This window comes from Acanthopagrus latus, chromosome 21 (genome assembly GCF_904848185.1).
Source record: "Acanthopagrus latus isolate v.2019 chromosome 21, fAcaLat1.1, whole genome shotgun sequence".
Taxonomy (NCBI): Eukaryota; Metazoa; Chordata; class Actinopteri; order Spariformes; family Sparidae; genus Acanthopagrus; species Acanthopagrus latus.
Genome location: NC_051059.1, coordinates 6,515,235 through 6,542,791, shown reverse-complemented (window position 1 = coordinate 6,542,791; position 27,557 = coordinate 6,515,235). Strand labels below are relative to the sequence as shown.

Below are 27,557 nucleotides of genomic sequence, written 5' to 3'. Positions count from 1 at the left end.
CAGCAATAATACTCTGTGTACTTAGTGTTAAGCCAGCTCATTTTTTAAAAAATCATTAAGCTGTTCTCCAGTAAGATATGGAATCCACTGCATTTGTGCCTGATTTAGTCTTGAAATGTCTGTTGAGATTCTTCAGTCTCTATGATGGTCAATGTATATCTCCTGGAAACAGTAAGAGAAAAACAAATGCATGTTGGGTATATTTATTGAATCATCTGCTTTAACATTCAAAGTTGGTTTGGAAACAAAGAAAGAAAATACTCCACTCAACAATACATACAAGACAAAAAGCGCTGAAGTATAGAATCTGACTAGAGTTTGGTGGATTTGCTGCTGTTGTGTTCATCCACGTTGAAGTCACTTCCTGCTTTCCTGGTGGTTAAATTCCTGTAAAGAAAAGGAACACAACATTTAGATTACTTAATTCTGAAGCTGACCTTTTAACTATGTGGGTAAAAAAAGATGTATCTTATTGATGTCATTGCTCGTGAGTTCATATATGAGCAGTTTTGATAGAACTGAAAGAAAATAATCGAAGTTTGGGGAAAAACGTGGAAAAGACAAAACAAGGACAGGTAATGAGGACTCTGACAAGTGAATCAGGAATATACAGTCGTTGAACTCTGAATATAAATACTAAACTGGTTATAATGTTGGCTGATTGTTCACCATATAGATCATATAGATAACATTTTTATGAGGACAAATCTTTTCTTTTTTTCATATGTTACACATTTACAGAGCTTGTAGAAAGATAAAAAGGGGAAGAATCTCTTTTCTTAACATTATTATTATCATTCTGAATCAAGTGTTTGTTTGGTCAAAAATAATTGATTTGTTTATGTCCATGTAGAAATTCTGACAGTTGGTTCCAGCTTCTAAAAACGTCTATCAGCCAATAGTATAACGCCACTGGTATCACTTGGTATCCACATTTTATTAGCATCAAGAGCAGATCAAGAGTCTTGGTAATTGTTTGTGGAAAAAAACAAATGGCTGGGATCAACAGTATGCACCCAGCACACTGTACAGAATTAACGTTAGTTAGCTAGCAGTGGAACACTGGTGGCTGAATGTTATCAGACACACCTTTAAATTAAAAAGGTTTCATTATTTAATTTTTTATATTTAAATATTTTTGTAGATTTATATTTTTATTACAGCATATGCAGTACCCTTTGAAAATATATGTTTTCAAGTTTATGACCTAAAAAATGTTTTTTATTTCTTCACAGTTAAATAGTGTGTATATCTGTTGGCCAGATGACAGGCTTCTGCATACAATTACCCTTGCAGGGATAAATAAAGTTATGAGAATTGATTAAAACTGAATTGAGGATTTATCAATGAATGAAGACTAGGTCAATATGGCACTGTTGAGCAACAACGTCAACTACCACTGCCTCTATATATTCTTGTGTACTGTTAGTAGTTACAGATTATATTAAAGTATGCTTTGCTGACGGCTATGGCAAGTAGGAGGATTTTGTTACCTTTGAAATGAGCCAGGCTGTTTCCCTAACTCTTCATAAGAAAGTATTTCCCACAAACTTTAACCATTTGACTCTCCTGAAGTTCCCTGTAGTTACTGTTATGAGCACTTGAGAGTTAGTACTCATCAGATCCCTGTAAAGAGCTTTTATAGAGACCAGCGTGACAGAATAACAAAAAACAGAATAATATAAATAGTGCTGGTGGATGCCCTGGTTAGCCTGTATCTGAGCACTGAGGAGAGCTAATATTACCCTGATTCCTCAATAAATCAAGCGGCTTGCTTACCTGTTGCCTTCAGATTCAGCAGTTGAATCTGGAAGCACTTTGTTGCAGGTCTCAGGAAGGAGGAAGACAAGAGCTCCACTGACCACCACGAGGCTGCTGAAGACCATGTTGGGTAAGAACCAGTAGTATGTAGCCAACATGTTGAGTGACGGAGACAGCAAACCTGCTACTCTGAAGGCTATAGAGCCCAAGCCAACAGCTGTTTGCCTGAGAGTAGAGCAAATATATGCAGTTTACATGTAGAATATATATAATTATACATTTTGAATACTTTTGTTTTTTTCCTACCTGACAGAGGTGGGAAACAACTCCTGAATGTAGAGGACACATACTGACCCAGCCCAGTTAAAAAAGAACCTTCCAATGGTAACAAGAACTGTGATAGCAACAGTGCTGTCTGGAATTAAAGTTTTAACAGTAAATCAAATGAAAACACTAGAAGTCATTTATCATCAGTGCTGAGAATTAAGGACAGAAATTTCACCTTGAGGGAAAGCCACAGTTAGGAGGCAAACAAAACCACCAGTCAGGAGGATTGATATCAGGGGTTTCTTTCTCCCGATCAACTCCAGCACCCAGATACAGAGGAGATGTGCTGGAATCTCTGACACCCCAAACAGAAGCTGAACCAGGAAGATGCTCAGACCAAACTTACCCACGTTCAGAGAAAGACAGAAGCCGCCTAGATTTACCGAAAACCTTCAAACCACAAAAAACCCAAATGTGATGCAAAAGGTGTATTAAATAACATTAAAACTACAATCCAAATGGTGTTTAACTTACCAGGCAAAAGATACAATGAAGAGATATTTCACCAGGACTTTGGAGGTAAATATTGACTTGATTCCTCCTCTGTGGACTTGTTGTTCCCCAGTTACCTGAAGGGTAAATGTATTATTGTAATACAGTACAATATGGCTGCTGGTGGCAGTTTGGCAGTTGGTAGTTACTATTCTGTGAAAAAGGCAGGAGTTGAAATTAATTTAAAGGGTTTGGGTTAGAGAAAACAGGTGGTTCTTATTGGCCAGATGCTCTTTAAATAGATCTTTAAATGGTTCAGAACCAGTTTTGGTTCTTACGTGCTCCCACAGCCCTTCACGGACCACTTCATCGATACCACCCATCATGTTCCATAAGTGTTCATTTGAATTTATGTGTCAATAACCATGTATCCCATTACTTTTAGCCAATTATTTTTTTAATGTTCTGCTTGCTCACTATATGGCCTATACTAAAATGCTGTAAAAGTTACTACAGAAATGTATGGCCCCAAGAGAATATATTGAAATAAGTTTTTATCCATCAGTATATAATATATATACAGTAATGGTTTGATCAACTGACCTGTATTCTAGTGCTGTCTATTAGTCAAAAATTAATAAAGATATGATGTTTCAGAAAAGAAATAAACAAATATTCTATGAAATGCACCAAAAATAATATTGTATATAAATGTTGGTATTAATAAATTCATTAAATGTGACATGATTTGATATTTCTGATTTAATTTGCTGCTGTGTTTATACAAGTTCCTATTAATTTCCGCTATTCATTTACTTTCCCGTTGAATTTTCATTATATTTATCAAATTATTCACTTACACACTTTGAATGACAGCCCCCTAATTGCATGATGAAAGAAATTTGGGCAGTTTGGTCCATCCCATTTATGACAAAATTCCTTCAAAGCTGATGCAGCCTTACTTGTATTTTGTGTTTAGTGTCAGGCAGAAAATGTTAGCATGCTAACTTGCTGACCTAAGATTAAGAAAATGGGAAAGATTAGGCCTAGAAAAATCAACATGGTTAACATTTTCATTATGGTTATGTTAGCATACTGCTGTTAGCATTCAGTCCAAAAGTCGTACTATTTTAGAGAACCAATAGCATGGCCATGTTTTCCCAAGGGATCAATAAAGTCTCATCTCATCTAACGTAATCAAAACCAAACCTGACTAACGTCCTCCAGTAGATTCTCTGGGATTTTCTTTTTATTGAATGTTGCAACTCTGTGTATGAATTTATGTGCTTCTTCAGTTCTTCCCTGTCCAAGCAACCACCTTGCAGATTCAGGAATCCACCTGAAAAGATTGATCACAATCCAAATGTAAGAGTAACTAACAAGGTTATGCATTATCTCATTATGTGAAACAACACTAGATGTATGAAGCCAAGATACAAGTTAAGGAACCGGATTTGGCCAGGTTTAACAAGGCAAGGTGTTAATGTACAAATACAGCACTGTGGAGTCAGGAGAAAAAAAAGAGTAAATAACACATACCATATGTACAACAATACGATGGCCTGGCCTCCTGCCAAAACATATTGTGCTATTCTCCAGTCACGAATAGCATAGACCAGACCAGCCATAGCACACTTTCCAAGAGCTCCAGACAACTGGGCCAGACAGGGGGCGAAGGACCTTTGAGTGACCCCAATCCATTCAGTAGCTACAAAGACAATTCAAACACCAAAATCACTGCAAAGCTAGAACAAACAGGATAATAACATGTTTGTGTTTGTGACCATTTAAAAATCAAAGAAGTCTTGTCATAAAACCAGATTTCATACCTAATACAACAGAGTTGATCCTGTATCCTGAGAGTCCAATGGCAGCTATGAACTGTGACACTATGTAAATATAGAAATTTGGAGCCACACCGGCAACTATGGCAAATATTAGTGAAAGGACGACCGGTAACTGGACGGTTCTCCTGCGGCCATACCTAGAGTTTGGAGAGTTGGTGACTGTCAACAAATAGTGTGAAGCACATGACCTAATATATCTTCTTCTGAAGTCACTTACGATTCAGCTATTGGCCCAAAGATGAATGAACCGACAAGCGCACCAAACAGGAAGACGGTCTGCACAACTTCAACCATGGTTGACTTGTCACAGACGAGATCAAACTGGAAAACAACACTGTCAAAATCAGTAGAGCTGTCAGCACATGTGATACCAAGAAGAAGAGACAAATCACTCATGATACTTGACTTACATCAGTGACTATGGTGGCATCATACAGGGTCTTGCTGTACACCCATCCATTGTTACAACCTGTTGTCTCATTGAGTCCGTACTCCCTGATGGCACCAATGTCCCAGTCCACAGGGACGAACATCTGACACCTGCTGAAGGTCCCATCCTCCTCCCGGGGCAGAGTCAGGTTCAGCTGCTCATCTGTGGTCAGGTTAGGATCAGCCTTCAGGATCCAGTCTGTGCTACAGTGTCGCTCTGGATCTGACTCGATAAATAGAAAACTACAGAAAAAGATTGGGATTAAGAAATATTGGAATGTCAAACCAAAAGTGAGAAGTTTCTGGAAGAGACCAAACTCTCCTATAGTTCTGAGAATCTCTTCGAAAGCCACCATTGTCACAAAGCAGATGGTGTGTGAAACAAACTCAGGGGGTTGGTCTTATAACATCTCAGATTATAGTCAAAATAACTGTTTAACCACCTGACTTAAGTTGGTAACTAAATGTGTGTTCAGTACAAATTTCAGGACATGTCAACTTTCTTCAGAAATAGCTGACCTGTTAAAGCAAGAAACAATGAAGACTGAGCTTTAAAGGTCCAGTGTGTAAGATTTATGTAGATCTATATGGGGCACCAATTGTAAAGTTGCGCATGCGAAAATAAACAGCAATTTCTCGCCATATTTAACAACAAACCATGTTTAAAAAAATGTGTGATTTTTTTAAATATATGAGGTCAATTTTAAATCTAAATGTTGAATCTAAATATAAATATAAAATCTAAATCTAAATGTTAAATATTAAATCAAAATGTTAAATCAAAATCGAAATGTTACATTTAAATATGTGTTAGATCTGAATCTAAATGTTAAATATCTAAATGTTAAATTTAAATACAAGTGTTGGATCTAAATCTAAATGTTAAATCTAAATGTCACGGGCGAAACAAAATAGTTAGCTAATATGCAAATTCACAATGCCTGTCAGCAGAAGGACCTAAATAAAAGTTCATTGACGCAAACAAGCACTAGCTGCAGTGTTTTTTTGGGTAGTAAGATGGAGTGATTGCACTGCACTGTTAGTCACATCTCCTCACTGTGCTCTCATGTTGCCTGCCAGCACGTCCAGCGACTTAGCTGGAAACAGTGGTAAGGCGGCAATACAGACGTTCAGCAATGCATCAGCAATGACAGCTACAGTTACAGCGACAGCTACAGCAATAACCACAGAGTCACCACAGCACTCGGTAGGCTTTTATTTTGGTTCTTCCGGTGAAAGGCAGTGTGAATTTGTATATTAGCTAGATATTTTGTTTCACCCGTGACATTTAGAATTAATATTTAGATTTAGATCCAACACTTGTATTTAGATTTAACATTTAGATTTAATATTTAACATTTAGATTTAGATTTTTATTTAGATTTAACACTGACATTATATTTCTACAAGAGAAGTAAGTATCAAAAAGTTCACAAATATTGCTGTAAATCTGGTCAAAAGTACCATTAAAAAATTCACGTGTTTTTTTAGGTGCTGTGTGTTGCTAAATGAATAGTTGCTTTTTATTTTAGCATGATCTAGATTTAATATTTAACATTTAGATTTAACATTTAGAATTAAATGTAACATTTATATTTAATATCATATATTTAGATTTAGATTTTTATTTTAGATTTAACATTGACATTATATTTACAAGAGAAGTAAATATCACAAAGTTCCCAAATATTGCTGTAAATCTGACCAATCTGATTTAAATGCTGTTTGTTGCTAAATGTGGTGAAAAGTTGCTGTTTATTTTAGCTGATTTAGATTTAATATTCAGCATCTGACATTTAGATTTAATATTTAATATTTAGATATAGATTTAACACTGACATTATATTTCTTCAAGAGCTCTTAATTACCATGATTTCTCCTCTCCAGGCAGACGTGGTAATTCATTGATAGCTACAGTATGTTTTATGTCAGGTTGTTCTTTCTAATGTGTTTTATGATGACCCCAGTGAAGGCCACAAGCTGAAACATGTTGGTCTGACGGTCAAGTTGTTCCTTCACAACTATGGCTGGAGTTTTGACCAGTTAATTACCTCCGCAGTAGTCTGAGAAAGTACACCGTGTTAGAGACAGGTCAGAATTAATGATGTTCCTTTATGTGTTCCTTTTAAGTCCTCTGCAGACTCAATTATTGTCAGACATAACACATATTATTCGGCAGTTTCATCTTGCATAATAGCACTGGCAGAAAAGTTTTGATAGATCAGCATATTGTAAAAGTTAATGAAAATTCAACATTAAAAAAAAAACCCTGTTCAAATGTAAGATGATTGCGTATACTGTACCTAATATCCTTTAATAGTAGAAAGCATTATTTTTGAGAAAAATAGGCCACAAATGTTCCAGAATCTAAAAGCATGCATTATCAAACGGCTAGAATTCTATTATAAAGCTGCTTAAGATACTATAGATCATTGTGTCATCAGTCTGTGCAACATACACAGTTTTAACAGTGTGTATCTTTTATTGTTTTTATGTTTATCATAATTTCTTGAATTAATCATGTGAATTTATTTACTTTTGAGCAACTGGTCAACTCAGCGTTGCATCTCCAGGTCAATGTGCTCCATTTAACATTAAGCACGTGCCCCTCTGAAGGTCTCTGCACGGTCCTGGTTTTCAGACTGATAAGAGGTTGTTAAGGGCAGCTGCAGGTCACAACTCACTCTCAGATACTGGAACGTGTTATGTGTGCAAGCTTGTCAAATGCAGTTGTATGTTTGGTTGAGATTATTTGATTTTCATTTGTTTTGGCATCACACATTTTCTCAACTCACAACTCATTTTTTGAAATCATCATGCTGTTATCCAGTAAGATATGGAATCCACTGCATTTGTGCCTGATTTAGTCTTGAAATGTCTGTTGAGATTCTTCAGTCACTATAATGGTCAATGTATATCTCCTGGAAACAGTAAGAGAAAAACAAATGCATGTTGGGTATATTTATTGAATCATCTGCTTTGACATTCAAAGTGGGTTTGGAATGAAACAAAGAAAATATTCCACTCAACAATACATACAAGACAAAAAGCGCGGAAGTATAGAATCTGACTAGAGTTTGGTGGATTTGCTGCTGTTGTGCTCATCCACATTGAAGTCACTTCCTGCTTTCTTGGTGGTTAAATTCCTGTAAAGAAAAGGAACACAACATTTAGATTACTTAATTCTGACCCTGACCTTTTATCTATATGGGTAAAAAAAGATGTATCTTATCGAAGTCATTGCTCGTGAGTGCATATATGAGCAGTTTTAATAAAACTGAAATAAAAATCTTAAGTTTTGGGAAAACCCCAGAAAAGTAAAATAAACCTGTTATCTCTGCTCATTTATGCTTCTAGATGCTGATAAATACACTTCATCACTTTGATAAGCAGACAGATTCTTTTATATCCGTCCATTAAATATGAAGCTTTAAACAGACTGCAAACAGAGCGATTGAGATCACCCCTAAAGCACACAAAAAACAAGTAGAAAAACTAAAGTGGACTATTGCTTGGCAGGGTGCAACTAAAATTGGTCTCAAATTGTAATTTCTACATTCCTGTTTATGCACAGATATAACAAGATCTACACATAACAAGTTACTCAGTGAGGTTTCGAGAAGCAAGTAGGAGGATTTTGTTACCTTTGAAATGAGCCAGGCTGTTTCCCTAACTCTTCATAAGAAAGTATTTCCCACAAACTTTAACCATTTGACTCTCCTGAAGTTCCCTGTAGTTACTGTTATGAGCACTTGAGAGTTAGTACTCATCAGATCCCTGTAAAGAGCTTTTATAGAGACCAGCGTGACAGAATAACAAAAAACAGAATAATATAAATAGTGCTGGTGGATTCCCTGGTTAGCCTGTATCTGAGCACTGAGGAGAGCTAATATTACCCTGATTCCTCAATAAATCAAGCGGCTTGCTTACCTGTTGCCTTCAGATTCAGCAGTTGAATCTGGAAGCACTTTGTTGCAGGTCTCAGGAAGGAGGAAGACAAGAGCTCCACTGACCACCACGAGGCTGCTGAAGACTATGTTGGGTAAGAACCAGTAGTATGTAGCCAACATGTTGAGTGACGGAGACAGCAAACCTGCTACTCTGAAGGCTATAGAGCCCAAGCCAACAGCTGTTTGCCTGAGAGTAGAGCAAATATATGCAGTTTACATGTAGAATATATATAATTACATAATTACATTTTGAATACTTTTGTTTTTTTCCTACCTGACAGAGGTGGGAAACAACTCCTGAATGTAGAGGACACATACTGACCCAGCCCAGTTAAAAAAGAGCCTTCCAGTGGTAACAAGAACTGTGATAGCAACAGTGCTGTCTGGAATTAAAGTTTTAACAGTAAATCAAATGAAAACACTAGAAGTCATTTATCATCAGTGCTGAGAATTAAGGACAGAAATTTCACCTTGAGGGAAAGCCACAGTTAGGAGGCAAACAAAACCACCAGTCAGGAGGATTGATATCAGGGATTTCTTTCTCCCGATCAACTCCAGCACCCAGATACAGAGGAGATGTGCTGGAATCTCTGACACCCCAAACAGAAGCTGAACCAGGAAGATGCTCAGACCAAACTTACCCACGTTCAGAGAAAGACAGAAGCCGCCTAGATTTACCGAAAACCTTCAAACCACAAAAAACCCAAATGTGATGCAAAAGGTGTATTCAATAACATTAAAACTACAATCCAAATGGTGTTTAACTTACCAGGCAAAAGATACAATGAAGAGATATTTCACCAGGACTTTGGAGGTAAATATTGACTTGATTCCTCCTCTGTGGACTTGTTGTTCCCCAGTTACCTGAAGGGTAAATGTATTATTGTAATACAGTACAATATGGCTGCTGGTGGCAGTTTGGCAGTTGGTAGTTACTATTCTGTGAAAAAGGCAGGAGTTGAAATTAATTTAAAGGGTTTGGGTTAGAGAAAACAGGTGGTTGTTATTGGCCAGATGCTCTTTAAATAGATCTTTAAATGGTTCAGAACCAGTTTTGGGGCTTATATGCTCCCACAGCCCTTCACGGACCACTTCATCGATACCACCCATCATGTTCCATAAGTGTTCACTTGAATAGATTTTATTTAACACTACCAATCATAAAAATCAATAATACTTTGACACAATACAATTTAATGTGGTGAAGTAAATTAATAATATAATCAATGCAAATGTAAATAAATACAAAATCAATTAAAACAAGAATATCAATTCATGGTATTCGTTGATTTTGGCAGTTTGGTCCATCCCATTTATGACCAAATTCCTTCAAAGCTGATGCAGCCTTAGTTGTATTTTGCATTTAGCGTCAGTCAGAAAGTGTTAGCATGCTAACTTGCTAACCTAAGATTAATAACATAGGAAAGATTAGGCCTCAGACAAATCAACATGGTTAACATTTTCATTTTCATTATGGTTGTTTGTTGTTTTATCTAACGTAATTAAAACCAAACCTGACTAACGTCCTCCAGTAGATTCTCTGGGATTTTCTTTTTATTGAATGTTGCAACTCTGTGTATGAATTTATGTGCTTCTTCAGTTCTTCCCTGTCCAAGCAACCACCTTGCAGATTCAGGAATCCACCTGAAAAGATTGATCACAATCCAAATGTAAGAGTAACTAACAAGGTTATGCATTATCTCATTATGTGAAACAACACTAGACGTATGAAGCCAAGATACAAGTTAAGGAACCGGATTTGGCCAGGTTTAACGAGGCAAGGTGTTAATGTACAAATACAGCACTGTGGAGTCAGGAAAAAAAAAGAGTAAATAACACATACCATATGTACAACAATACGATGGCCTGGCCTCCTGCCAAAACATATTGTGCTATTCTCCAGTCACGAATAGCATAGACCAGACCAGCCGTAGCACACTGTCCAAGAGCTGCAGACATCTGGGCCAGACAGGGGGCGAAGGACCTTTGACTGACCCCAATCCATTCAGTAGCTACAAAGACAATTCAAACACCAAAATCACTGCAAAGCTAGAACAAACAGGATAATAACATGTTTGTGTTTGTGACCATTTAAAAATCAAAGAAGTCTTGTCATAAAACCAGATTTCATACCTAATACAACAGAGTTGATCCTGTATCCTGAGAGTCCAATGGCAGCTATGAACTGTGACACTATGTAAATATAGAAATTTGGAGCCACACCGGCAACTATGGCAGATATTAGTGAAAGGACGACCGGTAACTGGACGGTTCTCCTGCGGCCATACCTAGAGTTTGGAGAGTTGGTGACTGTCAACAAATAGTGTGAAGCACATGACCTAATATATCTTCTTCTGAAGTCACTTACGATTCAGCTATTGGCCCAAAGATGAATGAACCGACAAGCGCACCAAACAGGAAGACGGTCTGCACAACTTCAACCATGGTTGACTTGTCACAGACGAGATCAAACTGGAAAACAACACTGTCAAAATCAGTAGAGCTGTCAGCACATGTGATACCAAGAAGAAGAGACAAATCACTCATGATACTTGACTTACATCAGTGACTATGGTGGCATCATACAGGGTCTTGCTGTACACCCATCCATTGTTACAACCTGTTGTCTCATTGAGTCCGTACTCCCTGATGGCACCAATGTCCCAGTCCACAGGGACGAACATCTGACACCTGCTGAAGGTCCCATCCTCCTCCCGGGGCAGAGTCAGGTTCAGCTGCTCATCTGTGGTCAGGTTAGGATCAGCCTTCAGGATCCAGTCTGTGCTACAGTGTCGCTCTGGATCTGACTCGATAAATAGAAAACTACAGAAAAAGATTGGGATTAAGAAATTTGGCAATGTCAAACCAAAAGTGAGAAGTTTCTGGAAGAGACCAAACTCTCCTATAGTTCTGAGAATCTCTTCGAAAGCCACCATTGTCACAAAGCAGATGGTGTGTGAAACAAACTCAGGGGGTCGTTCTTGCAGTGTCTCAAAATAAATGTTTAACCACCTGACTTAAGTCAGTAACTAAATATATAGTGTTAACACGTTTCAAGAGAAAATGTAAACCTCGTTCAGCAATAGCTAACTTGTTAAAGCAAGAAGTAATTAACTAATGAGCTTTAAAGTTCCAATATGTTGGATTTATGTGGATCTGTGGCCAATATATATGTTATGTTGTATAATCACCTGAAATTGACATTTGTGTTTTGTTGCCTTATAATGAGCCTTTTATATCAACAGGGAGGGCGGGTCTTCTTCCACAAGTCCAACATGTTGCACTCTCACATTTTTAGCAGCCAATGTGGGCGTGGGCAAATCGAGGGGTCTTCAGGTGGTTGCAATATATAGCCACACCGCTTGATGCCATTAAACATAATTTCACTCATTGAATTCCATCATGTGACTTTATTCAGCTAATAAAAATCATCTGCATGTGTCGACATTTTCCAATCATCGATATATGTCAAGGAATCTCTTTTGTATGTTATGACAAATATTACATTTCAAAGTATGCATTTGCTGATGTACACAGTTCATAATCAATCATATTTTTAAAATATACGTAATGATCTGTAAATAAAAAAAAAGTTTAAAAAAGAATATGTGTACTTGCCAATCAAAAGATTAAATTAATACTAATTCAGTGAGCCCATAAAGAGGCAGAATGAAAGCTTTTCTGATGAGTAAACAGTAAAACGGAAAGAAATTTAGAAACTCTAAGTGACATTGAGCATTTGATGATCAATCATTTTATCATCAAAATCACACATACACACACACGCACACAGGAAGAGAGAGGTGTAATCTGTGCCGTCCGTCTTATTAAAATGACATTTCATCCATTACCCTTGGGACAGGTGTGAGAAAAAAATGTACGTCATGACATCAAAGCACAGAGTGTGTGATCACAAGCCCAGTGGAATTCCAAAAACACGCATGTTAACAGATCAATAAGGTGCCAATTGACAAATAATTTGTGCATGATTAGTGATGCTCTGACAAAGGCCAACAGTGGGAAAACACTACAAAACAAATTAAACTGTCTACTGAACATGATGAGTCTCAATCGGTTTGCCTCAATATTTACAAGTAAAATGCTCCTTTTATCTGACATGTACACTTAAAGTCAATGCATCTACATCGTTACATACAAACCTCATGATGTTTGTGTGACAGTGCATGGAGTTGCCATCATACGTACATTTACAACATCTTTACATACACCATTTACATCAGTACCTGAACTAGGTGCTCTTTCCAAGCCCTTTGCACATGGTACAAAACAACCATACAGCTACACTTGGAGTGATGACAGTGATTCGTTGGTGAGTGTTTAGAAAGCAAACAGACTACAGTACTGTCAAAACAACTTGCCTAGTGACTAAAAATTAAAGTAATGACTGGCCTCTGGAGATGTTTACAGGGTTACTTCACCCAACATGTGAAAGATTTTCTAGTGGTATCAAGACATGTCGACAGTTTTGGTTTTATTTGCCAAAATCAATACAATGGAATTTTGTTTGTGGTGCTAGCTAGCAGCTCTCTGAGGCTTTACTTAGGCACCACAGAATCGTGCGAGGCACATCAACTAGTTCAGGGTGACAATGCTTCAATCCACAATTCAACGAATTAATCATAAACTACATAAAAACATGGATGCACTCTCATCTCCATGAAGCCACCTATAGGTTTCTGAAGAGCCACTGTAAAGTTCTAAGTGGGGTTACAGCAGCGATCACAGGTGGAGCTTAGCTAGCTAGATGACTTTGGGCAAGTTGTCATCACAGTTCTTGAGCAGAGAGAGTTAACATCATTTCCATTTTTTCCAATGGACCATTCTTTTTAAAGAAATAGCAGATCAGGGAGCTGCTCAATAGTTTTCCGAAATCAGCAGCAAATGCTAGTATCCCATTTCTGTCAATCAATCAATCAGGTATTATCTATGAACTGCCAAAAATCTCACTTCTGTATCTCTGTATTCATGCATTGCATTTCAATTGCCCAACTAGAAATTATTGGAGACTGGCATTTTGAACTTCCGTTGTTGCAACTCTCTCTACACAAGTGCTCTGGTTATCATTCAGAGGGCCCTTGCTCTTAATTTAGTACATCTTTATGCATTTAGTATATTTTTACGCATTCATTCAAACAAGTGAGTTATAAAAAAATTCAGGACTCAAAGTTGTCATGAATGAAAAAACTAGCTTTAGAGACCAAATCTGGCTTGTGTACCAGGTGGGGTACATGTTAATTTTTGCTGTCAAGTTGGACATTTTAACATGGGGCCTTCTGGGGACTGACTTGCTTTGGAGCCAGCCTCAAGCAGCCATTCAAGGAACTGCAGTTTCTGATCCTTCCAAGCTAGCTTCATTTTTCAGGCTGCTAGTTGGTGTTAACATGATGCCATTAGCTAGTTAGAAGTCCGCACAAAGTGCAGCTAAGGCTGAAAATTCTGACCAGCAGGTTGCGCTATAAATACAGCGAGATTCATTCTTTAGGGATGTTGCCTCCACTGACTGGGCTGGTGGCAAAAATCTGAGACAAGCATCTCAATTCCACAGCAAATAAGACCAAAACCATCTGCCTGGCTAAGTATCACTTGAGGCAAGTGAAGCAATCTATTTATTTTTCAAATCTATGTATTAATTTTGTAATTTGGATGAACTCCCCATTTAAACTGTATTTCAATTAGGTAGAATATTTTCAGCTTTTGAGTGTGCTCTCCTCCACAGAAGTTCATCAGCAGTCAGCCTGTAACACGAGCAGACTGGGCTCACTCTCATTGCCAGCATTCAGGATTCTTCCCAGCTGTAAGATCGATAACAGTAAACAGGCAGAATTACCTCATATAAGCGTAAATAGAAAACAGCAATTAATACCGCGGCTCTGACTGTTGCCGTATGAAAATTTTCACTTTGATAACTGCTTGTGTAAACTGAAGTATACTCTCACTGCAGGATCCTAACACTTCTTGTTTGGCTGGTTGACCTCATGAACTCACTGTGAGGAACAAGCACAAAAAGTGGGTTTATTCAACCCAAGAGAAATATTATCAGCAACCAGTGGTCACGTACGGTGAAAAGGAAGTATCTGTTGCATAGTATAAGAATTTTAGGTAGGTCGCAATCTGTGAAAATAATCCTGTCTTTGAACAGCTCGGGAAAACGCCATCAGAGAACTGCAGTCATGGGACTGAGCAGTTACAGTTGATTTGTGTATATCTCATTGATTTCAGCGGTGCTGTCAGAGCCTAAACTCTTGGTTCTGTTTTGACAAAACGACCACATCACCCACATTGAGTAGCTTTATACAGGAATCTGGTATTTTTCTTATATTTTAAGTAAAAGTCCATCTGAATGTATTGGATTACAAAACTAAAGCTATGCTACAAGTGTGTTTAGAAGTTATATGCATCAGTGTTCCGGGAGATTTTCTTCAATTTCTTGGATAGGTATACACAAAATACACCTAACAGTCACAGATTGACTCAATTTCTCACTAAACGCACTGGTAAAACCCATAGTTTGACTAAGGCTGGATTTACGCTTTTCAATTTCAGTGTATAATAAAGTGCCGTATGAAGGTGGCACAACACTCTTGAGTTTTGTGGCACAGTTGATTTAAAAAGGAAAAAATAAAGGCAATCACTTCCAGTACTGGCAGGAGATGGTTTGGATTGTGCTTATGTATGAAGAGGAAGGGGGGGGGGGGAGAAAAAGAAATTAGGAATTGATATAGTTGATTGCATCTCTTCTCCCATTTACTGTATAAGCGCACTGTAAACATTTCAAGTGTGAATCCTGTGATGAACTGAGCCTTCTCTCAACGTGGTCCTCATGCATCCTGCAGTAGTGTCACACCCTGCCAGCTTCATGTCTCCCCATCATCTTCCTCCTCCTTCTCCTCCTCATCTCTTTGGCAGAAGTGGTTACTTGGAATTGACTACAATGCAGCTGTGCAATACCATCAATTTCTGTCCTTTGTTTCTGGCTCTGCTTGACTTAACTGATGCTGAGCTGCGCAAATCCAATGAGTTTAACATCATCGGGAATTTCAGACTCTTCCACACCGGATGCCTGGAATAGAGGGAACCACATCATACACCGTTCCATCCCTGTTTTAAGTCTATGACATCAATGGCTCATCATACAGAGGAAGGAATTCATTCTGTATATTCTGTGTGTACTTACCAATTTAAAAGTCACATTTTTGTTATTTTGAGGATCATCAACAATCTTTTGCAAATTGGCAGCAACTAAACAGAGGACAAAAGGAGGGGAGAGGTTCAAGTTAAATCAAAACTTTTTGTTTATTATCCAGTCATATAGTGCTATATCTCCAACTTACCAATGACTAAGTCCCTCCCATCAACCAGACCTGCTGAGACCAACTCCTGGGAAACTCCATCAGCAGAATCTGAGCACAGACAGATAAGGAAAAACCAAATAGTTAGACCTGAGTACAGAGTCTCCTTAAACGTGACAAAAGTCGAAAAGCTAGTATACACGCCCTCACCTCTGCCAGACATGAACTCAAATCGGATGTCATTGAGTTCTTTCTTGGAATTCCTCAGTCTCAGGACGAGGCTGATGGGAACACTGGTGCTGGCTGCAGCTGGATCCTGTAATATAAAAATCGCAGCTTCACATACAAGAGTTTCAGAAGGTGAACTTAAGGCTGCATTGTGTTTTGAGCTGTTTTTAAGCACCCGTCACATTGTGGAGTGTCTGCACATGAGAAACGAAATCAAGTTGTTTGTCAGACCTAAAAAAAAAAAGGTACATAAAATATGTTTGGCTGACTGTAAACATTACTTTAGTTTGTTTAGAAGAAATCTCTCCATGCCACATTAATAAACACCTAATGAGAACTAAAATTAGTTTGCAGTAGGCCTAATTATACACCAAAATACAAAGATATAATTCAATTATGACTAGCTAAAACTGTCATATATCAAACATATCATTTCTAACAAATGTGAAATCATCCCTGGGATGTATGAAAAGAAAATGCAATGGAAATAATATTAATTAATTAAATATTAATTAAATTAAAAAATACTCTATCATGCCAACCCCTACAGGAGAACAAATGTCAAAAAAATTAAGAAAATGTAATAATGCATTCATATGGCATCCAAACAATCTGAAAAATATATCACATAAATGCCTTCCCAAGTCAACAACCTGACAAGTCTGCAAAGACGCCACTACACAACTTGCTGACTTTGGCATTATATGATCAGAAACATGGCTGCCCAAGGTAAATGTTTGGTTTACTCACATATTGCATGTCAATGTTTTCCTTTTGACCTAAGATTGTACCCTTTTAGTTGACTTAGACTGGTTAAAACTGTTATTAATTAGCTGTAAGACTAAAATAGTAAGGTAAAGCAATATACACTGGTTACAGGTAATGTATAGGTGCAATTGTGTTAAACACAATGTAGTGCCCACATTGATTCCATATTAAGGCTTAATAGCTCATGGACACACTGAAGTAAGAAATGCACTCACCCAACTTAAATAAATAAATGGGATCATCTGAGGAGCATATGAATGAACTGTAAGAGCATTTAATTAAGGACCTATACCTTATACAATTTAAACTTTTCTAACACAATGCCAGAGTTATCGGTTTGTTATGTTTCTTAAAAACCCTGATCCAAACATTCACCTCTATTTAAAATCAGAAAGAGCATCAGAGCAGCGATTCCTCTTCTTGTTTTAATAGGCACTCCTCTTATTATTATTTTTTTACCTGAGCAGCGGGTGCATGTGAGGGGCTCGCTGTCTGAGCAGGAGCCGCTGCTGGAGCATCCTCTCCTGTTTGGCCAACATTTGCAGGGCTCTCAGGCGCTACAGCAGGTGGCTGGAGATGTCCTGTGGAGCCATCTGCTGGTGTGAAAAGCTAACAGACACGGGCATGCAAATAAATCAGCAGCTGTTTTGAGTTGTACACGAATCGAAAAAAACAAAAGAGGACAAACATAAAGTAGGACAGTCATGCAGATCACTCTGTCAAGGCATTATAATAAATCAAGGTGTTCAAGTCATGTCCACTATAAACTGACTCACCTCCAGACTCTGGGACCCGTCCTTCACTCTGGGTGACTGCAGGATGGACATGATAGATTGTCAGGATTAAAGACATGCAATTCTCCCTTTATCCCCCCAATGTACACACTGATGAAGCATTGTAGGATTACAGGAATTTGACACAAGGTGACTTTAAACAGATCGCTTAATGACATCACAGTTAAGACAACAAGCAGTAAAATCCCACACCAAGATGTGAATTGAGTGTGAACACACATCAGAGAAGAATTGCAGCAGGCGATCTGAGCGAGTGTCTGGTCTAGCTATCAGTTTTTCATCAGAGGTGTCATCTGACAGAACTTTACATATTCTATGATTATGTCTTTTGCTCAGAAGAGGTTGAACCTTGTCCAATCCTTTTCAAACGGTGTTCATGCCACATCCTTTAACAAGTACAGTCATTATGAATACAAAATCAACTTTCAAGCTGAATTTTCTGCTGATTTCCTGTTATGTTAACACACAAATGTACTCTAATATTCTATGAAATCTACGGTACTTCCCCCTATATGTGATATTCATTTATCTTTACTTAAGTCCAACAACAGCAACATGGAGCTTACAATACAACAACTGCAATCGGTTTCTGGATCATGTCAAACAATTTTCAAGATCAAGTATTTGGAATCAGGTGTAGCTTAGTTGATCTAGTTAGTTGACCTAAACCTGAACTACAGTGGCACTGAGGCAGTTGGCCTCCCCAAAAGTGAAATTGGCAAGAAGAAATGTTCACATTGACGGTCTGTCAGCGCCATCTGCTGGCCATTACGGCAACGAGTGCAGTGAGAAATACAGTGAGGTGGCCTTTAAAAGTCAACTTGATTGTTTGAAGATGGCAGCATGTAGAGTCTCACCCGCAGAGCTGCCACAGCAGCTTTGCCCTCCTCACTCTCCTCATCCAGCTCATCATCACTCCATTCCCAACCTCCGTCCTCCGTCTTATGGAGACGGCCACTCGAGCCAGGCACACGACGCACCTACAGGATGCATTAACAAGATTTAAGACCTAATATTGACTTGTGCATCATCTCTCTTTCTGACAAATCCTTTTCACAGGGTGTATCCTAGCATGCATTGGGTAACACTGGAAGGCAGTGTGTATTAGCGATGACTTGCAAACCTTTTTAGATCGATCCGATATTGTTGGTCCTTTATGTAGGAGCCTCTCCTGCAAATACTCGTTGTTCTGCAAAAGAAAGACAAATATTTCTTACAGGATTTTAGATGCAAAAACTATTACGGTTTATATTTTATTATAGGGATGCAAGGCTCACTTTGGCTTTTGTGAAGAATTTATGCTTCAGCAACTCAGCTGCAGTTGGCCTAAATAGGAAAGAAGACACAGGGGTCTTCATTATAGGCATAACACAACAGGAGAATCCAATGGAAAGAAAAACAAACTACTCTGGCATCAGGAAAAAAAAAGGGTTTGGGGATTAACTGACCTTTTTTCTGGATCTTTCTGTAAACACAGGGAGAGCATCTTCCGGAAGGACTTGCCATACTTCTTCACCATTTCCTTGTCTGTGATACCGGTCTCCAGACATGGAGGGTCGTTCTGCAAAGTCAGCATCAGCACCTACAGACATGCAAACATCCACTTCAGTCAGTTAAATTTGACAAAATCATTGACGCTTCAATTTTATTATTACATATATCATTCATGCAGTGAGTGCATGCGTAGTTACCTTCATTGGTGGGTATTTGTGATATGGTGCAGCCCCAGTGGCCAGTTCAATGGCTGTTATCCCAAAACTCCAGATGTCTGCTTTGAAGTCATAGCCGCGGACCTGCCGATTAAAAATGGAACCAAGTGAACAAAGCGCTCAAGTTTTCCTGTCACCCCTGAGTTATGAGGCATTACGGGGAGAAAACAGGGATGGAAAAGAATCAACTACAAAACAAGACTCGCACCTGCTCCATGACCTCGGGGGCCATCCAGCAAGGTGTCCCCACAAATGTCTTCCGAACCTTGTTCCTTGTCATGTCTCCTCCTGCTGCTAGAAAGGCACTCACACCAAAGTCTGGTGAGTGTGCGAGATTTAGAAAGTATAACAGAGGGGATAAAAAAAATAGAGAGAGGGTATTTTAATTACTTAATACTTGAGTATGAATGCAGTTTAGTTGCATTTTCTTCAAACTGCGTTTGAGCAAAAAATACATTTTTTAACAAAAGCAGAATATTTGTTACATCAGAACTTATTAAGAAAAGATGTTTCAATCACCCATCATGCACATTAACTCACGTAAACCTGCAACCCTAAGTTGATGGTAACACTGCTACTATCTACTGTCTGTACAGAGGGACGTCAAACAATAACAACAGAGAAAAATCTGTGAAAACACTGTACCAGCAATTTGCACTGAGCCATCTTCGCCAAGAAGAATATTTCCAGCTTTTAGGTCCCTGTATGCAAAGAGAAGGACAATTTAAACAAGTCAAACAATTACCTGAGGGATTGTTAGGCTGTGCATAGTGGCTCTGCAAATGAACAAACACTCTTTATGCTCGTGCTCAAACAAGTTAAAGCTGCGCATTTGATCTGCCTCTTTTTAATCCTCCTGATTTCTGTTTGCAAACTATGCTCAAAGAACAGGAGTGGATTAACTCTGCTTCAACCGCCGCTCTCCCCCTCCCTTTCCTTATTAGGCGTTGGTGAGTTCGCCGTGGCATCTGAGTTTAATCAGCAGCTGCTCTCTGTTGACTCAATGTACTGTCCACTCATGATCTGACTGTAACATGAGACACATTTTAAATATTAGATAATCAAATTACAATTCAGTTAGATGATTTTATTTAATATATCACTGTTTTCTTGAGCACGTTACAAAACCAAACCACCTTTCAAAGTAAATATAATCTCTTAAAAATCATAATAATGAGACTAAAGAAAACCTGTTGGTAGGGAACCTGAATCATTCTGGAAAATTGAACTTGTTACAAAACAAGGCCCTAAAGATCTATAGAAGACTTCCTGTTCAGTCCTGGTTCAGTGTTCCTGCGAGCAACTTTTATGTAAAACAAAACTCCTCAATTATGCATTTTCACTGTATCAAATATTGAAGGAGTGAGGTCCAGTTCAATTCACACGCTCATATGCAGACATGGAAGGCTCAGTGGCAAAGTGAGACAGAAGCGTATTGTGAGACTGCACTAAGTAATGTACAGCAAAAGAAGGCATTGCCCTTCAGCCTGGTGACACTTCATCAGAACTCACCTGTGAATCTGCCCATTTTTATGAAGATACTCAAGCCCCTCCAGGACTTCTTTTAGGATGGTAGCGATGCTGGGCTCATCCAAAACTCCACACTTGTGTTCGCCACGAGAGATGATATGTTTGATGATGTCCAACACCGAGCCTGTGAGACAGGCAGAGGCTTGTCACAACATGCCGACAGGACATGGATGAAGTTCCAGTTCAACAAACTGAATGGCTTTTATCTGGTGGTAGACAAAACTAGCAGTTGTGTCCTTCCCAGTTCAACAAAACACAACCTGCCACAACTCAGCAAACTGCACCAACAAGAATAGGGCTTTTCCATACACACGTGCTAGATCGGTTGACTCAGTTTGACTTGGTACGTCAGTCAGGTACAGCAAGGATTTGCATTTCCATGCGAACAGGGCAAGTTTGAAGACACACCTTCAAACAACAGCTTGAAGGTGTGTCTTAAATTGATGATGTGCACTAAAGGTGCTAAGAGGCACACGCATAGAAAAGCAAATCAGCAAAGAGCCCAGGAAGAGTGCACCTGAACTTACGTTCTATATGCCTAAGTATAGCTTTTGTGTTTATGTCTGTTGTTCATCTGTTGTTTGTCTATAAATTGCTAGCTGTTTGTAAACTGTCAAAGCGAAAGTTGCAACTTCCAAAAAGGACCTTGCTTTTACAATTAGCATAAAAGTAGCACAAAAATGTCTGCATTTTATAGCCTATTTATACATAAGTCTTATTGTTTTTGGCAGAGTCTGCCATTCTCATGCTGGTTACAGATTGCCTACCAGTAGGGCTGGTATCAAATTTTCATCGTCATCGCGATATGAACATTTGCAAAAACACATTGCAAAAGACTTCCTGACACAGGATGAATAAGAAAAGTAATTTTGTTTACATGCGCCATGCATGCACCTTGAGCATGCCAACATTTAGCCTATCAGACAGAGCCCTGGATACAAGGGCCAATCAGATGAAGCACCAGCTAGCCATTAGTTACCCTGACAAAATTAATTGGCATCAGTTTTGTGGTGATTGCCATGTTATGACGGCTGAGGGAGGAGAGAAAATGCATGAAAATGTGGTCAATGAAGACCATATTGTGAAAAGAAACAGCACTTCTGTTATATGGACTTATTTTGGATTCAGGAGAGATGACATTTTATAAACACAGGTACTGTGTAAAACATGCCGAGCAGTTGTTGCAATTTCTAGAGGAAACACAACCATCATCCATCACCACCTGCAATAAAACCATAAAGACCTACATGAACAATTCAAAGCTAATGTTAGCCATCATTAACTGTATAGTTAATGATATACAAACTTCAATATTTGTATATTCATATTTGAACAGTATATCGTGCAGGCCTACCTACCAGTGCTCAAGGGATTCATAACACAATTATGCATCCATGTAGCATTTCTATTCATGATTCTGATCCACTCTCTGTTCAATGTTTGTTTGGTTAGGTTGTAAACAGATACAACAGTTGCTTCTTGTTATGTATTTCTGACAGTACTCCTCAAGGAGAGTTAGCTGTGTTGTATCAAACTACAAATCTGAAAATATCTGCAAGTTAAATCAAGATATCTACATGTCCTGCTATTTCTGGGAGCAAGAAACAAACACTGAGCCTACTGGACCAGAATAAGGCAACTGGCTCTCTGGCAACTCAATCCAAACATTCAGTCAAAGTTCAAACCCAAGCTTATTTTAGATTAAAAATGAATACATGAATAAAAAAAAGTAAGGACATTTGACAAAGAAAGTCACATAAAAGTCGAGTTGAAGATAGGAATTAGCAAAAGTCAGAAGCAATGTTTCCTTTTTCACGGTACTCACCACCACTGAGCAGCTTCATCACCAGCCACAGTTCATCCTTCACCACAAAGGAAGTGTAATAAGACACAATGTTTGGGTGGTGGCACTGGCTCATAGCCTGGATCTCTTTCTGCATTGAGAAGAAAATGTGGGAAACACGGTCACACTGGAAGCAGAAACGGGGTAGGACAAGGCAAAGCACTGTCTAAATACTTGTATTACGTGTTAAGTGACAAACTGAAGCTCAGCCATACTGAACTTAATCTAATAAACCCAGTCCCTGCTATAGCTCTCTTCTTACAATCAACCTGTCCTGTTAAAATGGACCAGTCCTAATTCAGGATTACACAGTGCCTTTGACTCCAGACAGTGGGGTAACCTGGGTTACATCACCACTGAACCAAGCAATGACATATTCAACCCTGTGGGCAGATAATGGTGAATTCAGGACCTTAATATTATATAAAAGTGTGCCTAAGTGGCAATTTCTTTAGTAATTGTTGTTCTAATGAAGCTCTGTGGGAAACAATGATCAGGAATGAATTATGACAGAATGAGGTTTCCAGGGTATTTGCATCAATTTAATTTATTATCTTGATTTGCCATATATGTAATTAAATGGAAAAAAGACACTTAAACTTCAACTCAATGCAGATTGTATTGGGTAAATTGTGGCCATTGGGTGATTAGAGGAGCTCACTTCAGCCTAGTTTCTGACCTGCAGTTGGTGTGTTTTCTTTACACTATTGAACCTGACTGTGACTGACGGGGAGAAAGAACAGATGAAGAGACCATGTGGCGGCAGACTACTCAGATTAATTACAGCAAAGCTTACATTTAAAGATATCTACCACTCAATAACTTAACGAAGCAAGTCAGTAAATGTGCAATCTCTGCTTAGTAAGCCTAATATTATATTTCATAAAAATGTCAGCATTTCTCCTGATGTCAGTGGAGGAGCTGCAGGAAAACCTGAAATACTGTATCATAATATACAGAGCTTCTACGACATAAATTTACATATAGAAGAGATTCCAGTTGATAACTAGGTAGTAAGTGCCTATGCAGAAAATTGACTTTAGTCATCTCATTTGAGTTTTTGCAGTTGTATCACATTTAAACATTTACATCCAAACGTAAAATAAAGTGGAGAAAACATTAGTTTGCTGCATGTTTCATCATTCACTCATATTCAATTTGTCTTTATGACGTGTCTAATTGATTTCACCTGGCTCTAACACTAAGTGCTTGTTGTGGTATCAAGATCTTGATCTGTCCTTGACTGATCTGACCCCACAAACCCACACGCACCAGTCCTGGCAAACACACACAACAAACATATGGACTGCAGATCCTGGGCTACACATGGCTAAAGTGTCTTACCAGGAGTTCATCCATGCTAGTTTGACACTTTTCCAGGTTGATGCGTTTAATGGCCACCTTCTCCTTTCTTGGCTTGCAGTATGCTGCCTGGACAACTGCGGTGGCTCCACTTCCTGAGGAGGACAACGTTAAGGGAGAAACTATTAATCTGGAGGAGCAAAATAACTAATGACTTTTGAAGACAGCAGTCAGATTGTGACAGCTGAATTACATTCTTGGTGTGCAATTTAAGGTGCTCAACTTGAACAAGAACCACTTTCTAAAAGTAGGTACTAAGGTAATTTTCAGTGTTGCAAAATACGTTAATATGCTACATACATTTAAATTTGATTGAATTATAGAAAAAAATAGCAGTTAAGATACCAATTCAGGGCATTTCTTTGGTTCAAAGTCATCAGTCACGTTACCTATACCAAACTGTATCTCACTGTAATCCGTGTCATACCCTCAGCCAAGGAGCACCACCCTGTCCAACTGACGAATCTTCACGTACTACAGGCTAACTTGCCTTGGCTAGGCGTTTAGCTTCAAGCTAAGTAGCCCTTTCACTTTAGTTCGTCAACTAAAGCAGACATTACAAAGGCAAATCAACTTGGCCTTGCCGGAGGAAACCTGTGCAGAGCTGTTAACCTTCCTGCACCATGTAGCTACGGGTTGTAACCGGCCTTCTCCTTGCTAGCTGCAGACATGCTATGCTAGTTGGCTAGTGGCGGTTGGCAGCCAACCGCTGTAGAGTCAGGGGAGGCTACAATGCTAATATTAGCAAGCTAAGCTACTCACCTATCACCTCATTGAGCTCGTAGTCGTCCCTGTCGATTGACCAGGATTGAGAGGACTGGTCTTCGGCCATGGTGTCGTTGTTTGAACGGTGTAAACAGTGCCTCTAAAAGATAACAGAAACGCTGTCTGGAATATTAATAATCTTTGTGATTACTCCATTCGGCTCCGATGATGCTGGCTGCTGCTGCTGTTCCGCTGACAACTCCTACCGCTCCTGTCAACACAACTTTACGCACGACTGACGCATCGTGTCACGTACGAGCTCAGTGGTACAACGGCACGACGATGGCGCCATCTTTGGTGTGGCAAAGTCTGCCAAAAGACAGAAAATTACAGAGTTGAACAGCAGAAGTAAATCGTAGTTATTGGACTATGGAATGCCAGAAGTCGCAGTGGTGGAGTCTTGGACAAACGCAGATATACACTTTGTGTTTATACTAACGTCCAACAATACTACGTTCCTGCTCGAGTTCCTGCAGTACGGAGGCTGCACTTTCAGAACCCGAGTTTGTCGCCACAGCGCCCCCTATCTTAGAGGAGGCTGGACTTTCCGGACAGCAGTTTTTAGGACCCCAGTTATGGTTTGTTAGAGTTTTTGAAGGTTTATTTCACCCAAATAACACTTTGTGACTCATTATTTATAGTTCAAAGGTTGATTCCACCCAAATGCTGTTTTGCCCTGCAATTCACCTTGGTGCCAGGACTTGCAATTTGTTTAATTATCAGAATTAGCAAATTTCACAAAATAGAAAAAATGTACAATCGTACAATCGAGACCTTCGTGTTAAAAGTGCCTTGAGAGACAAACAGAGACTTCTATTATGATTTGGTGTGATAGAAGCTGACTTGAACGAGATCCCAACCAGAAACTTTAATGAGAAAAAGGCAAGAGGATGACTCTGGGGCAGCAGATTAAAAAACAACGAGCATAAATAAACAATCACAAACAATTTACAATACCAAGGAACAAAACAAATGAACAAAATGTGAACAGAGGGGGAACTAAAATTGCAGCCTTTTCACCCACGTCTAAAACTGTGCACAGCAAACCCAATAGAGGGCGTTGAAGGCACTGAAAGTGTGAGCCTTTAGTACTTCATCCCACTTGCTCATTTACAGCATAGATCTGATGAGGGGAATCAATGCGCAGGGATATTTGAATTTCCTATAAACAGTAGACAGTGAACAGTGTGGCCACTCAGGCAGTGGAGTACAAAAATAAAGTTGCATTAAACGGACATGTTTAAGAGAAGCTCAAATACTTTTAACACAGTATTTTGAGCGAATGGGGGCTACTTAGATTGAATCAACTGAAGTGCGGACAGACTGCAGCATGTTAAAGTTTGTTTGTATGCTACTTTAATCTGTCTTTCGGTCTTTGGAACTTGGCCAAAAGTTTAATGAAAAGCAGATGGACCATTTGTGCCATGCAAAAAAAAAAAAAAAAAATCAATAGACAGTATTCATAACTCGGTGTAAGTTGTTTGGGCTGTGTCCTTTGATAACCCAGGAACTGTGTAATCTTTGTGGGGATGTTTTGGGGGAAAGCAGCAAAACTATGCATGGTATGTGATGTGATGATGAGTGATGAAACAGCAGTGCCTGTTCCTGCTTGTTCAACAGGCAAAGACACAGGCTTGTCAGCAAGATAAGTTAAATTAACTTTCTGTTCTGTTGTCAGTGTTTTCGTAGGCAACTGGATGCCTTTTAGTCTCTTGAAGACGTTTCATCCAGGAGCCTTCTTCTGTTCTAACTCACTGGAGGGGGGGTTGCAGGCTTTTAAACTGGGAGTGTCCTTACAGAGTCGCTAAGGTCACGTGTGCGCTCAAACTCAGAGACGTCAGACCACTTGAGGGTTGTTGACCCCACTGACCTTCACGTGTGTTGTTAGGGGCTAGGTGAGCCCAGATGTGACAGCTTGTTAGACTGTCTGGGGAGGGAATTCAGCGCTGCACTGCCAGCAGGTGACAAGTAATGTCTTTGGCCACCTCCTCCCTTCAAAGACTGCTGTTCCAGTTTGACAATGGGTGGATTCTTTTACACCTCTTTCAAAACATCTGTCTTCTCTGGCCAAGGTGTTTACATTTTTGTCCGCAAAGGAACTCATTTTCTCCTCCAGATGTAAGTGGAGAGCAGAGTCTTGACTGCAACAGGATGTTTCCTGGACTGAAAACACTTGAAAAAAACACAACAAAACATGAGAAATTTGCCGGTCCAACTTTCGTGGGGATGGCTTATTCTTCATGTTTTTTTTTTTTTTCCACTCAGGAGTTTTGTTTATAGAAATCTGGGTTATTTAAAAAGAACTGTACACCCACACACAGCAGCTCTGGATGAGGACACAGTTGTACAGTAACTACACTTGTTACTTCAGTATCACTGAAAAAAAAAATCCACTTTTATTTTTAAATGTTTTAACATGCAGTTGTTTTGCATTGCTTAAAGGAAGTGACAGAAGTGTATACAAATGTGCAACCATGATAAAATTCATGTCTTCTTGCATGG

At 38.9% G+C, this 27,557-nt stretch overlaps 3 protein-coding genes across 8 annotated transcripts; all 3 read right to left on the bottom strand.

Moving 5' to 3' along the window:
* Nucleotides 1–25: 25 nt before the first annotated feature.
* Nucleotides 26–5,152, bottom strand: LOC119010904 (solute carrier family 22 member 13-like). Of its 4 annotated transcripts, XM_037083487.1 has the most exons (11): nucleotides 4,778–5,152; nucleotides 4,585–4,688; nucleotides 4,350–4,504; nucleotides 4,060–4,228; nucleotides 3,730–3,859; nucleotides 2,563–2,657; nucleotides 2,264–2,478; nucleotides 2,068–2,176; nucleotides 1,780–1,986; nucleotides 281–387; nucleotides 26–162 (listed from the first exon to the last, which is right to left on the bottom strand). In XM_037083487.1, the coding sequence occupies exons 1-10, from the start codon at nucleotides 5,150–5,152 to the stop codon at nucleotides 312–314; spliced, it is 1,635 nt and encodes a 544-aa protein (XP_036939382.1). In that variant the 3' UTR covers nucleotides 26–162; nucleotides 281–311. The 4 variants fall into 4 exon arrangements, with proteins under 4 accessions (XP_036939382.1, XP_036939381.1, XP_036939383.1 ...); XM_037083486.1 differs by lacking the exon at nucleotides 26–162 and having other exon boundaries at nucleotides 213–387; XM_037083488.1 differs by lacking the exon at nucleotides 26–162 and having other exon boundaries at nucleotides 213–387; nucleotides 3,739–3,859.
* Nucleotides 5,153–7,762: 2,610 nt separating this feature from the next.
* Nucleotides 7,763–12,004, bottom strand: LOC119010905 (solute carrier family 22 member 13-like). Of its 3 annotated transcripts, none has more exons than XM_037083490.1 (10): nucleotides 11,308–12,004; nucleotides 11,115–11,218; nucleotides 10,880–11,034; nucleotides 10,590–10,758; nucleotides 10,261–10,390; nucleotides 9,516–9,610; nucleotides 9,217–9,431; nucleotides 9,021–9,129; nucleotides 8,727–8,933; nucleotides 7,763–7,942 (listed from the first exon to the last, which is right to left on the bottom strand). In XM_037083490.1, the coding sequence occupies exons 1-10, from the start codon at nucleotides 11,680–11,682 to the stop codon at nucleotides 7,867–7,869; spliced, it is 1,635 nt and encodes a 544-aa protein (XP_036939385.1). In that variant the 5' UTR covers nucleotides 11,683–12,004; the 3' UTR covers nucleotides 7,763–7,866. The 3 variants fall into 3 exon arrangements, with proteins under 3 accessions (XP_036939385.1, XP_036939386.1, XP_036939387.1); XM_037083491.1 differs by having other exon boundaries at nucleotides 10,270–10,390; XM_037083492.1 differs by having other exon boundaries at nucleotides 7,801–8,583.
* A 308-nt stretch (nucleotides 12,005–12,312) lies between these two features.
* On the bottom strand, nucleotides 12,313–25,582 carry LOC119010906 (serine/threonine-protein kinase OSR1-like). The gene is made up of 17 exons (XM_037083493.1): nucleotides 25,053–25,582; nucleotides 24,273–24,385; nucleotides 22,911–23,019; nucleotides 21,068–21,209; nucleotides 20,201–20,256; nucleotides 19,764–19,873; nucleotides 19,538–19,639; nucleotides 19,295–19,428; nucleotides 19,124–19,172; nucleotides 18,970–19,035; nucleotides 18,704–18,826; nucleotides 17,829–17,864; nucleotides 17,512–17,661; nucleotides 16,267–16,372; nucleotides 16,099–16,167; nucleotides 15,942–16,006; nucleotides 12,313–15,827 (listed from the first exon to the last, which is right to left on the bottom strand). Exons 1-17 carry the CDS (start codon nucleotides 25,120–25,122, stop codon nucleotides 15,753–15,755), a joined length of 1,575 nt encoding a protein of 524 aa, XP_036939388.1. The 5' UTR covers nucleotides 25,123–25,582; the 3' UTR covers nucleotides 12,313–15,752.
* Nucleotides 25,583–27,557: the final 1,975 nt, after the last annotated feature.